The 13,403-nt window shown below is 43.2% G+C and overlaps 1 protein-coding gene across 3 annotated transcripts in view; it reads left to right on the top strand.

The window, feature by feature from the left end:
* The window catches only part of LOC127438687 (uncharacterized), a 75,754-nt gene that overhangs the window by 8,891 nt on the left and 53,460 nt on the right, over positions 1–13,403 (top strand). For all 3 annotated transcript variants that reach the window (XM_051694472.1, XM_051694461.1, XM_051694452.1), the window contains 4 exons: positions 9,649–9,690; positions 9,912–10,002; positions 10,175–10,252; positions 10,823–10,889. In XM_051694472.1, the coding sequence (XP_051550432.1) occupies positions 9,649–9,690; positions 9,912–10,002; positions 10,175–10,252; positions 10,823–10,889 (278 nt within the window). The remainder of the gene's footprint in view (positions 1–9,648; positions 9,691–9,911; positions 10,003–10,174; positions 10,253–10,822; positions 10,890–13,403) is intronic.

The raw sequence follows: 13,403 nt of genomic DNA, 5'->3' as shown, positions 1-13,403 counted from the left end.
AAGGGGAAGGAGAGCCAACGTTCTCATCAAACTAAGACGTCGCGCAAATCGACCCCAGCTACCCAGTATTCTACTGGCAATGTTCAGTCTCTAGACAACAAACTCTGCGAGCTGAGAGCGAAGATTTCTTTCCAACGAGAGACGAGGGACTGCCTTACAGAATCTTGGGTGTCTGCGGAGATTCCAGACTCAGCCATCGAACCCGTGGGGTTCTTCATGTACCGAGCGGATAGAGCGAAAGACCTCTCAGGTAAAAGCAGAGGTGGTGGTGTATGTTTTATGATCAACAAATCCTGGTGTGATCAGAGGAATGTACATTCTATCAAGTCTTTCTGCTCTCCTGATCTAGAATTTCTTGTGCTTGTTTGTCGACCATTCTGGCTACCGAGGGAATTCACAGCAGTCATTTTCACAGCTGTGTACATCCCGCCACAAGCCGACACAGACCAGGCACTCAAGGAACTGTATGGGAGTATAAGCAAGCAGGGAACCACGCACCCTGAGGCTGCGTTCATTGTGGCCGGGGACTTTAACAAAGCCAACTTCAAGTCAATAGCACCGAAATACCACCAACACATCAGTTTCAACACACGAGGGGACCGGGTTTTGGAACATTGCTACTCTCCCTTCCCGGATGGCTACAAATCCCTCCCCCACCTACCATCTGGCAAATCAGACCACTCTTCCGTTCTGCTTCTGCCCACTTACAGGCAGAAACTGAAACAGGAAGCACCCGCCCTCAGAACGATCCAGTGCTGGTCGGACCTATCAGATTCTACGCTACAAGACTGTTTTGATCACGTGGACTGGGATATGTTCCAGTCCGCCTCTGATGATGACATTGAGGTCTACCCTGATAGCGTAACGTGTTTCACCAGGAAATGCATAGATGATGTTGTACCGACCGAAACAATACGGATCTACACTAACCAGAAACCATGGATTAATAATGATGTTTGTGCGGCACTTAATGCTCGGACCTCAGCTTTTAATTCCGGGATGTGGAGGAGCATAAACAAGCCAGTTATGCCCTCTGCAAAGCTATCAGAGCAGCCAAATGCCAGTACAGGGACAAGATTGAAGGACAGTTCAACACCACTGACTCTAGAAGCATGTAGCAGGGAATTAATATCATCACAGACTTCAAAGGGAATAAAAACTCCACTGTGAACACCGCTGCCTCTATTCCGGATGAGCTAAATATTTTTATGCTTGTTTCAAGGAAAATAACACTGCCCTCGCGGAGAGAGCTCTTGCAGTCGAAGCTACAGAGGTTATTTCACTTTCCGTCTCTGTAGCGGATGTGACCCGATCCTTCTGACGGGTGAATATCCGTAAAGCCGCGGGTCCAGATGGCCGCGTCATCAGATCGTGCGCGAACCAACTGGCTGGTGTTTTTACGGACATTTTCAACCCTTCCCTCTCCTTGTCTGTGGTCCCCACATGCTTCAAAACGTCCACCATTGTGCCTGTACCAAAGTAATCCAAAATCACTTGCTTAAATGACTGGCAACCTGTTGCTCTGACCCCCATCATCAGCAAAAGCTTTGAGAGACTAATTAGAGATTACATCTGGTCTGTGCTGCCTGCCTCACTGGACTCACTGCAGTTTGCATACCGCAACAATCGCTCCACTGATGATGCCATTGCATCTACACTACACACTGCTCTCTCCCACCTGGAAAAAAGGAACACATATGTGAGAATGCTCTTTGTAGACTACAGCTCAGCATTCAACACCATAGTGCCCTCAAAGCTTGATAAGAAACTCCGGGCTCTGGGCTTAAACAACTTGCTGTGCAGCTGGTTCCTGGACTTCCTGTCAAGCAGACGCCAGGTGGTTAGAATGGGCAACATCTCCTCATCACAGACCCTCAACACTGGAGCCCTGCAGGGTTGTGTTCTCAGCCCACTCCTGTATTCCCTGTACACACATGACTGTGTGGCAACACATAGCTCCAATGCCATCATTAAGTTTGCTGATGATACGACAGTGGTAGGTCTGATCACTGACAATGATGAAACAGCCTACAGAGAGGAGGTGCACACTCTGGCACACTGGTGTCAGGAGCACAACCTCTCCCTCAATGTCAGCAAGACCAAGGAGCTTGTGGTGGACTTCAGGAGAAGTGATGACTGGCTGCATCACTGCCTGGTACGGCAACAGCACCGCCCTCAACCGCTAAGCCCTGCAAAAGGTGGTGCGAACTGCAAGACACATCATTTGCGGGCATGTCCCCCTCAATGTCTATGGTGGTTATGGTCATGATCATAGCCAGCGTACCTTACAGAAATATAGGGATGTATGTGCCCAACCTGTGTATTCCTTGTGATATCTCTTCTGGTCATTACAAATTATTAATTTCGGCATGTTTGATATTGCTTAAGGTCTTTTTTAAATAATTCTTGTTACCCATAAGTAATGAGTCAAGTGTTACCACACAAACATGAAGGAATTACTAATTATCTGGACAATTATTCTAAAGCGAGGGTCATATAATGCATTATTAATTCATGAGATCTTACTGTTTCCTTTCTTGGGAGTTAAATGGTATCTGGACCATTATTATGAAGTGAAAACACATTATAAACCATTAATAGTAACTGAGGTGTTACTTGTCAGTTCAAGTGTTTGTTCCTACATTTTATTCATTTAATCAAACAGATAGTTAACAAACATTCACAATATTTTTTCTGGCATTAAATTATGAATCATTGAAATAATTGAACATAATTGAACATAATTGCATAGGCTACAAACCTTTAGCAGGATAATGCTTTTAATTGCTGGTGCTCACAGTGACTACATGTTAAAGTCTTATCTCTTAACATAAAGTAAAATAATAAAATTATGTGTCTAAAGGACAAGTGTGTTGATCTCCACAAGACTTCAACAGAAAACGGAGAGAAAACCGGCATGCAGCTATGAGGCCGATTCCACCTATCGTCTCGGTTACGTTCATAAGCTCAGTTCCCTGAGACGAAGGGAACGAGACAATGCGTTTATTAACGCATATGAGGAGTGCCTTCTTACACGACCTAGTTGAAACCTCTCTACAATAACGCCAATATTCTAATACTGGCTATGGTGTTTGAGCCCCACCTGTTTTGGCGCAAAACTGTCTGCTATAAAAACAGGTGCACAAACACCATTTCCTCAGAATTTTTGACTGAGAACAAGGAGCGCATCACTCGTGCCTCAAGAGCTCTGAGTCTTGTAGTGCGGCTAGTGTTCGCAATGTCTCGTTCCCTTTGTCTCTAAACGAAGAGGACTTGTGAAGAGAGAGACGTTACGTCTAGGTTGTAAAACCTTGCAAATGTGTTCTGAAAAGACCATCCTGCTGCAAAACATATGTCTTGTAAGGACACATCATTCGTCCATGCCCATGAGGAGGCCATGCCTCTAGATGAGTATGCTTTAACACAAATTGGGCAAGTCTTACCCTGTGACTCATAAGCCAGGGCAATTGACAATCCAGTGAGAAAGTCTTTGCTTGGAGATGGACATTCCTTTCGTGCATTCTCCATAGCATACAAAGAGCTGATCAGACAGTCTGAACTGGTGTGTATGCTCAATGTATGCGTGTAGTGCCCACACAGGGCATAACAAATGCAATGATTGTTCCTCGTCCGAATTAAATGGAGGAGGGAAGAATGCCTGAAGGTGAACCACCTGCGCTCTGAGGGATGTGGTTAGGACCTTAGGCATATAGCCTTTTCTGGGTTTGACTGTGGCTTTTGAAAGACCGGGGCCAAACTGCAGACATTAATTTTCAATTGATAGTGCATGCAGGTCACCAACCCGCTTTACTGAGGCCAGAGCCAGCAGTAGTGCGGTCTTAACGGCGAGCATGCACAAGTCAACAGAGTCCAAAGGCTCGAAGGGGGCCCTGCGAGAGAGCTTTTGGGACTAAAGTTAAGTTCCAAGTTGGGACTGTAGCCAGGCGAGGTGGGTTTAATCATCTTGCTCCTTTAAGGAACTTTATGATTAAATCATGCTTTCCTATAGAGGCGGCTGCTTCATGTGCGTGATACGCAGATATAGTTTCCACATATACTTTGTGCATTGGCGGAGTGAGTCCTGTGTCTAATCGCTCTTGAAGAAATATGAGAAATTCATGTATAGGGCAGTTTGCTGGGTCTTTGCCATGTGAGAGACACCAATCAGAGAACACTTTCCTTTTAAGTGCGTTGAGGCGTCTCGTGGACGGCGCTCTGGCCTGTAAAATGGTTTTCATGACTGAATGTGTCAGTTCTGGCACATTTAGCATGTTCCGTTCAGGAGCCACACATGCAGGTTCCACAGCTGGGGCTGGGGATGCCAGATTGTGCCTTGCACCTGAGAGAGGAGATCCCTCCTCAGCGGTATTAACCATGACTGGTTGGGCCATTTTGGCGCAACATATAGAATCATTTCCTTGTCCTCTCGGACTTTGCATATGACAGAGTGAATCAAGTATACCAGGGAAACGCATATTTGCATTTCGCCGGCAATTTGTGTGGCATTGAGTCCGCTCCGGGGCTTGTGAGTTCATGTATCAGAGGGGACAGTGGGTATTCCCCATGGAGAAAAATAGATAGATTTCTGCTTTAACGAATATTTTCCAAATCCTCAATACAGTTTGAGGATGAAGTCTCCATTTGCCTGGTATCACCCCTTGGTGTGACAGTAGGTCATAATTCAGGCAGCCTGGGACATATGTCACTTACAGGGAGATGAGATGACACTCGCTCCATAGGAGGAGGCGACGCGTCAGTCTCAACAGTGGTGGTGAATGAATTCTGCCTTGGCGGTTTATATATGCCAAAACTGTCATATTGTCTGAGTGAACCAGGATATGACAGTTCGCTATTTTTGATTGAAAAGCCTTTAAGGATAGACATACAGCCGATAGGTCTAGGTGGTTGATGTGCCATGCTTTCTTCGCCCCTGTCCACGTGCCGAAAGTTGGGCGTTCATCACACACCGCCCCCCAACCTATGTTGGAAGCATCCATAGTCACCACTTTCCGCCTGGCAACTTTCCCCAGTGCAACACCTTGCTGGTAAAATTCAGGAGCTGTCCATGGTGCTAAAGCAGCTATACAGCAGCGGGATAAAGTGATGCGCATGCACCCTTGGCGCCAAGCATGTCATGGCACACGGCGCTTCAGCCAGCACTGAAGAGGTCTCATGTGTAAGAGACCTAATGGAATGATGGCGGATGCCGCTGCCATAAATCCCATTGCTTTCTGAAACAGCTTCAGTGGAAGTGTTCTCCCCAGTTTGAATTGAGACAGACACTGTAGAATGGCTTGTATGCGCTCGTGAGGTGAGGTGCGCGTGTCTGCTTGTGGAGTTGAGGTGGACTCCCAAAAAGGAGCTTTGTTGGATGGGGGAGAGTTTGCTCTTCGCCCAGTTCACATTGAGGCCCAAGCTGTTTAGATGCTGAAGCAGTAAGTCTCTGTGCTGGCATAACAGAGCCTCTGATTACGCCAGTAACAGCCAGTCATCGAGGTAGTTCAAGATGCACATGCCGCTCCGTCTCAGAGGGGCGAGAACTGCATCGATGCATTTTGTGAATGTGCGAAGAGCCAGAGACAGTCCGAAGGGCAGGACTTTGAATTGATACGCTGTTCCCTCGAATGCGAATCTCAAAAACATCCTGTGATGTCATACAATTTGGACATGAAAGGATGCATCCTTCAGATCTATGGACGCAACCAATCGTGTGGGCAGACATGCGATAAGATCCGTTTCTGAGTAATCATTTTGAACGGGTGCTTTGTGAGTGCACAATTTAAATGTCTCAGATCCAGGATTGGCCGAAGCCCGCCATCTTTCTTTGGGACAAGGAAACAATGGCTGTAAAACCCTTTTAGGGCTTGACAATTTGGTACAATCTCTATTGCACTTTTTATGAGGAGATTGTGTATTTCTGCTTGTAACACTGGCACATCTTCGGAATAAAACGTGGTAGACAGAACGCCGTTGAAACGGGGTGGCTGGCATGCAAATTGGATCGTATAACCATGTTCTATCGTTTTTTGCACCCATTTTGAAATACCCGTTAGGGCTCGCCACACGTCCGTGTAATGGGACAGAGGGCAATTTGGTTTGTTTACCATATGATATAATACGTTGCTCACTATAGGGAAGTGGTTGCGCATAATGTGTGTGCTTTGAAGTGGAAAAGGATTCTTTATGGAGAATGTGTGATCATCTCGTGCATTTGCAATGAATGCTGTTTTGAACTTATTGCATTTTTTATTGCATTTATTTGAGTGCAAGACACAGGAACAACATTTTGAACAATATTGTGAACAACAATATTCCTTTCCCGGCAAATAGTAGTGGGGAGATGGGGAACAGTGGTTTGTGTCTCCTATCGAGCCTTTTTTGGAGCAGACCCCGAGAGAACTGCGGGCTCTACTTTTCGCTTCAAAGGGTTGTGCCCTTCAGGAGCGCTTTTGCTGTGCATGCTGATACACAGGTGCTGGTGAGGCAGCAGTTATGGGGCTTTGAGTCGGGTGCTGGCTTGAAACAGATTGTGGGCGAACCGGCTGTGATGTAGTCCGTTTGGGCATAAAGTGTCTCATAGCCTGTGACTGCTGCTGAGTCGCGACATAATGCTCAGCAAATGTATTCACAGAGGAAGAGGCCAGCTGGAGACACTAGAGCATCCAACAGAATGGCTTTTTCCTTATCACTCATTTCTGTGAGGGTCTGCCATTTATGTCAATCCAGAACTGCCAGGTTGCCCATGGACTTGCCGATGGCCTGTGCAGTGACATTCGTGGCATGCAGCGCTAAGTCTGTAACAGTGCGGTGCTCTTTGAATGTCTCTGGATCGAAGCCGTGCTCGTCCATTTGCTTGAGGAGCTTGGCTTGAAATACCTGGCGCACCGCCATTGCATGAAATGCTGATCCAGCTTGTCCTGCCACTGAGTAAGCTTTTCCTGCCAGTGCGGACATTTGTTGACACGGTTTGGAAGGATGTATGGGGCGTGATTTCCACAGCCTGTTACTTGCTGGGCAGAGGTGTGCCGCTACCGCCTCCTCCACAGGGGGTAGTTGGGCATAACCGTTTTCTTCCCCATGATCCATATTAGAGAAGATGGCGTCACTGCGCGAGTGCACCAAGAAGGGCGTGCGCCAAGACTTAGTTTGTTATGAACTTCAGGGAAGAATGGGGCAGATTTGCAGGATGCTGCCATTCGACGGTGTCCAGACAGCAGGAACCGTTCATCAAGGCGACACTGTTCAGGTTTCTCTGGGGGAGACCACTCAAGGTGAAGCTCTTCAACTGCCTTTGTAAGGATGTGGAACATCTCCCTGTCAGCGGCACGTGCACGTTCCTCACCCTCATTGGGGGAGGGGCAGCAGCATCATCCACTGACCACTCACCTGATGCAGCGAGAGACATGACATCATCATTATTATCCCCAGCGTCAGAACCGCTGAACAAGATGAGGCCGACCCACTCTTTCAGAAGGACAGAGCTCGTGTCGCACATAGCGTATCGGAAAACATGCACTTCACTCCTCATGTGAATCCTCGGGTATCACAGAAGAGGTGGGTGGGAGGTTGCGTAAGGCTGAATCGTCCCTCAGAACGAGGGTGATTTGCGAGCGAACCGTCTTGAGACTCATGCCCTCACAGTGAGGACAGTCTGTCTCCATGAGAGCTGTCTCTGCGTGGGCGTGGCCCAGACAGTAAACGCAGCTCTCATGCTGATCTGATGGCTTTTAGATATATAAATAAATATATATTTATAATTATATCACACAATATACATACAATTGCTTTGTAAGGATACACAAACCCTGCTGAAGCGCTGCGGGGAATCTGGATGCTGAGGCCCGTTCACCAGCAAAGCGTCAAGCAGCGAGGCGGTGTGATGTTTGCCGGAGCACTGCAGGGGGTGGAAAGTCTTCCCGCAAAGATTCCGCCTGCTGACTCATGCATAGCGATGGTGAAGGTAGAGGGCTTCTAGACAAGAGATGATCGCTGTCTTGAAGGAAGAAATTCTGAGGAAATGGTGTATGTGCACCTGTTTTTATAGCGGTCATTTTCGTGCCAATATTAGAATACTGCCGTTATTGTAGAGAGTTTTCAACTAGGTCGTGTAAGAAGGCACTCCCCTTATGCGTTAATAAATGCAATGTCAAGTGTACTGAGTCATAAGAGAACTGTGTACTTCCGCCCTAGACAGTCTACTCTGTAAATACGTACAGTTTTTATAAAATAAATTTGACATGTTTCCTCATTTGCCTATGTTCGGTCTGAACGTACAGAACAGAATGTATGTTGAAGTTTACCACGTGCAGGCAGAGCGACAGGAGGGCGGAGCAAAATCGCACACGCTTCTTTCAGTTTCAGTGTGGGCATCGAATATGGTGAACCCTGATTGGATTAGAAGTTTGATAGACGTGACACTCATTCTTTTTTTTTCACTGGATCCATTAAGTTACTCAGAAAAAAAATGCACGTCATATAAAATTAAACACTTCTTGTAAGATTATCCTACAGTATCTAGGACTAAAAAAATCATTGTAAAAATATTTTGTAAAAAGAAAATGTTGTGTATATTCAAGTGTATATTCATTAATTAATAATGCATTACAATGACCCTCACTTTAAAATAATAAGTAATCCCTTCATGTTTATGTGGTAACACTCATTACTTATGGGTTACCAAAATTATTAAAAAAGATCTCCAGCAATATCTAATATGCCAAAGTTAATAATTTGTAATGAACAGAAGAGATATCCCAGGCTGGGCACATACATCCCTATATTTCTGAAAGGTAAGCTGACTATAATACTCTACCAGACAATATAGCCTTGATTTAGAGAGCAGCTACGTTCATAAATTAATTTCCACAAAGAACGCACGTGAGGCGCATATTTCGCTGAAGGTGCATTTCATGATCATGTTCACAATAAAAACATAATCATTCACATTTTAGACACATGTTAATGTTTTGATGAGTAATTCATTAGTAGTTATTTTAAATTAGCCATAGTTAGTTAATAGTTCTCAGTGAGGCAAATCAAATTCAGTAATTATTGATTACCTAACAGTGAACTACCTCAGTCATCAGTTCACTATTACTCACTGAATGGTTAATCATGTTTCCATATTAGTTAATAGTAGTAACAAAAGTGTTAATGTAGAACTACTCATTTGTCCTGCATGAATTCCTGCATAATTACCTATTAATTATGGACCATTATAATAAATTGTTACCCATAGTTTTACCATTGGCTTTGTGCTGTTTATTGTATAGAACTATGGGCTGGGGTGATGTTGTTTGTCATAATCATTGACACATTCATTTATTATACCAAAAAGATCAAATGTAATTATTTGGTTCACTGAATTAGTTAACTGAAGCACACTTCTGCATCACATGGTGTAGGATTGGATTAAAAATTGGAATGAGTCCCAAGTTTAAGAGTACACAATTTTACAAAAAGGTTTTCTTTGTTGTAACACCACAACCAGGCCAAAACAATACAAACCATCATCCATACCCCTCATTAAAACTATGTGTCCCATTTATCTAAAGATTTAATTAGCATTTGAATGTTGACCAATGCTTGAATAGAATGTTGAAAATAAATTGTAAATTGTACTCTCTGTTTTTCTCTCCCAAACTAAAGCTCCTCAGAAACAAAGGAAAGATGGTTACATACTCTACAGTGGTGAGAGTGGCAAACACCCTTGAAATGCATAATCACTGTAAACGAATACATAGCAAAAATAAGAGTCTCACGTCCATAACATTATATTGTATCGAAGTGCAAGTTTCTTCTATTCATGCTGTGATGTTGAGGCAGTGTTTTATATTCCATGGCTTTGTATTTGAGTTTTTCTTGCTTTCCCATTTGTTTTGGTTTGTTTGTATTAACATTTAATTCTTCAGGCACACCTGCAGAGTCAGGCAAAGAATCTTGCCGAATGCCATTCTTCTCTATGTCCTGCTGATCTGCCATCCCAGTGACGACTGCCCTACGGTACACACAATTCTTTGGTTTAAATTGGACCCAGGCCCCTCCCGGTCCTCAGAGAACTAAAACAATGTCTCTGTTTATAAGTGGAGGCTATTTGTTGTACTCTAGCCTGAAGGTATTTATTGTGAGTTGATGATTATTGTTGTTGTTTGTTTACGTATTATTGCATGTTAAGACTGTTGCTGTGGCAGTGGATGTGAGCACCACTGCAGACAATGTGGTTCAATACATCATGCAACAGTGCAAACTGCTGGTAAGTGATCCTTAAAAACCCAGTTTGTTCTATTGCTGTGAGTGTAATTCTAGTTTGAACTTTAGCTAGTGACCCACTTTAAAGCACAATTGAGGAAAGTGGGGTGGTAACTCCAAATGAGAAAGCCCCTCCAAGGCCCCCCCAATGTCCAAGAACATATTTGAAGGCACCTCTTCGCCCAGAAACTAGGGGTGTTAACAGAATTAAATAATTAATCACAATTAATTTTGTGATTCCAGAAGTTTCAGGAACTGTCAGTTTATAAGTTGTCGGCCTACATCTTGATTTTTAGTGGTTTTGGCATTTTTATTAAGTTATGTCGATTATTTTAAAATAACTCATTTTACCTGTTCATTACTTCTGACATACTCGAATTGGCAGAATTTCATCATTTAGCAAGGGATGTGCTTCGATAATGTTGTGTGCATCATTCTGTTGTTGTATGATGATATAAACATCAGTAACTCTACATAGTGCCAAGTTTATCCACTGGCATTTCCTGTGTTTGATAGCGGCCACTTCCTCTTTCCTGTCTCTTTACAAAACATAATGACCACTTCCTGTGTGCAGGGTGAAGTCTCGGACTACCAGTTGTATGTGAACTATGAAAAAGAAGAGGAAACTTTCCCTCTTATTGGTGACCGCACGCACGCACGCACACACAAAACATATGAATATATACTAAACATGCTGTCTAACACAACTGTGAACAAATGCTAGATTAGGAGTCAAGCTCATTTTAGATTGAGGGCTGGTTTGGAAAACAAATTTGTGACAGGACAAATCACACTGCTCAGGAGCTTATTAAGTCCAAAAATCAACTTTATGCTTCTTTAATAATTAACACTGGTGTAAAACATAAGGGAGCACATGCAATTTACTAATGGTGCACTGATCGGGAAATTAAGGCAGATTCACTTAAGTTATTTTTACACTGTGATCAACCGATACCGATCCGATCACCGATTTTTTAATTTTAAAGTGCCCTTTGCCACACTTTTGCAAGTTATATGCTGCAGTTCAATGTTAATGCCCTCACATTGTAAAATGCCATTCAATTTACATGCATTGTGAAAGGCTAACATTTATTTGAATTAAAAAGATCTGCTGTCGCTATCAAAGATCATTGTGACACACTGGCAACCAGTAAACACCATGAGAGCATCACACACAGAAGTGTTGCATTCAAAAATAAAATGATATATTAATTACAAGCTCCAAAACTTCTCCAGTAAGAAATCATTATCTATGATTTGGTTACCATTTTTGGCGTTTTGTTGTAATGCAAATAAAAAAAATAAATAAAAAAATTCTCCTCTTTTTCTCCCCAATTTGGAATGCCCAATTCCCAATGCGCTCTAAGTCCTCGTGGTTGAGTAGTGACAAATCTCAGTTGCCTCCGTGTCTGAGACCGTCAACCCGCGCATCTTATCACGTGGCTTGTTGAGCACATTACCGGAGACATAGCGCGTCTGGAGGCTTCACGCTATTCTCCGCGGCATCCACGCACAACTCACCATGCCTCACCGAGAGCGAACCACATTATAGTGACCACAAGGAGGTTACCCCATGTAACTCTACCCTCCCTAGCAACCGGGCCAATTTGGTTTCTTAGGAGACCTGGCTGGAGTCATTCAGCATGCCCTGGATTCTAACTCGCGACTCCAGGGGTGGTAGTCAGCGTCTTTACTCGCTGAGCTACCCAGGCCCCGCAAATTACTAATTATTAAGAAACTGCGTGAAGATGCCGTTATTGAACGTTAAACTGGTATTGCTGTTATTAGTGGTATTGCGATAAACATAAATATCTGATTTAAATTGGGGTTCTCACAGAATAGCACTGGAATGAGTGACTGATGATGAGAGATTGAGAGCGCGCATATTTGATAATGACTCTTGAAATGACTCATTCACATTTTTAAAACAAACTGCCAAATTTATCTGAATTACAGCATGTCTGAATGTTTGAATTCGTGAATGCTTAGAATTGCTTCCGGTGGTCGCAATGTCGCTTCGAGGGCTGAGCAAGTGCTTATCAGCAGTGTATGTGTGATTTCATGCATGATTCAAATGAAAAGAGATTGGCCCTGAATCTAGGCATGATTGGCCGATTGCCAATCACAGATTTAAGACAAATATCAGCTGATTTAGAATGGTGGCCGATCGATCGGTGCAAATGTCTTTCACAAGAGGCCTTCAGATTAAGAAGAAAATCAGAAAACTACTCACAGCTCTGGATTATAGCTTTAATAAGCCAGCTGAATCAAACAACAACATAAAGTTAGGTACTGTATGGCTCATTTTAATTACAATCCTGCTTCTTAGTAAAACTCTCAACAGCATCAAATCATTATGAATGTGTTTGGAATTGTAAAATGTTTCCTTCCTTGTACTGGTATATGTTGTCATTATTTCTGTGAGCAACACTCAAACTTCAACGTGGGAAAATTAACTGGGTGAAGTTGTGTCACCCACAGATCCAGTTTCAGCAAAGTGTGAATTCACGCATGCATGCCTAATGCCATGTTTAATTAAAAGACATGTTTTACCACTTTAAGATGCATGCTATAACATGTTATTGTTAACATAAAAATGTAAACAGTTTATTTGTCTTGCTGTGGCTAAAAATAGAATAAAATGAATCTATCGTACCCCATTTAATAAATAGATGCAAATGTGTTTTGCTTATTTTACTATTATTTGTGTTTTCCACAAATCATCCCACGGGCTAGACTGGACTCCTCCACTGCCTGAGGGCCATGTCTTTGACACCACTGAGACTGTCTTTTTCTCTGTGAGCTTTGATCTAACAGCTCTATGATGAAAGACCAGGCATGATAGAAAATTAGCCAAAAAGCTTTTTATTTACTGAAGAAACACAACCCTTGCAACAATCTTTATGAGCTACTTGCACTTACACACACACACACACACACACACACACACACACACGGCAACCTTTTTGACATGGAGTGCCATTTTTTATTTTCCTGGTCAATGGCTGTGCCAACCTTGCACATGTATGTGATTTTCCGAAGTTTGAGTCCACTTGTGAAAATATTTCTATTTTGCATTTTTCTCATTTAATCATTTATTTATCATTACAAATGAAATTATCAGCATAATAGATTAAGTGAAGAATTTGTGCAAA

Source organism: Myxocyprinus asiaticus, chromosome 4 (genome assembly GCF_019703515.2).
Source record: "Myxocyprinus asiaticus isolate MX2 ecotype Aquarium Trade chromosome 4, UBuf_Myxa_2, whole genome shotgun sequence".
Lineage (NCBI taxonomy): Eukaryota > Metazoa > Chordata > Actinopteri > Cypriniformes > Catostomidae > Myxocyprinus > Myxocyprinus asiaticus.
Note: the sequence above shows the minus strand (reverse complement) of the source record. Positions and strands in the feature narration are given on the sequence as shown.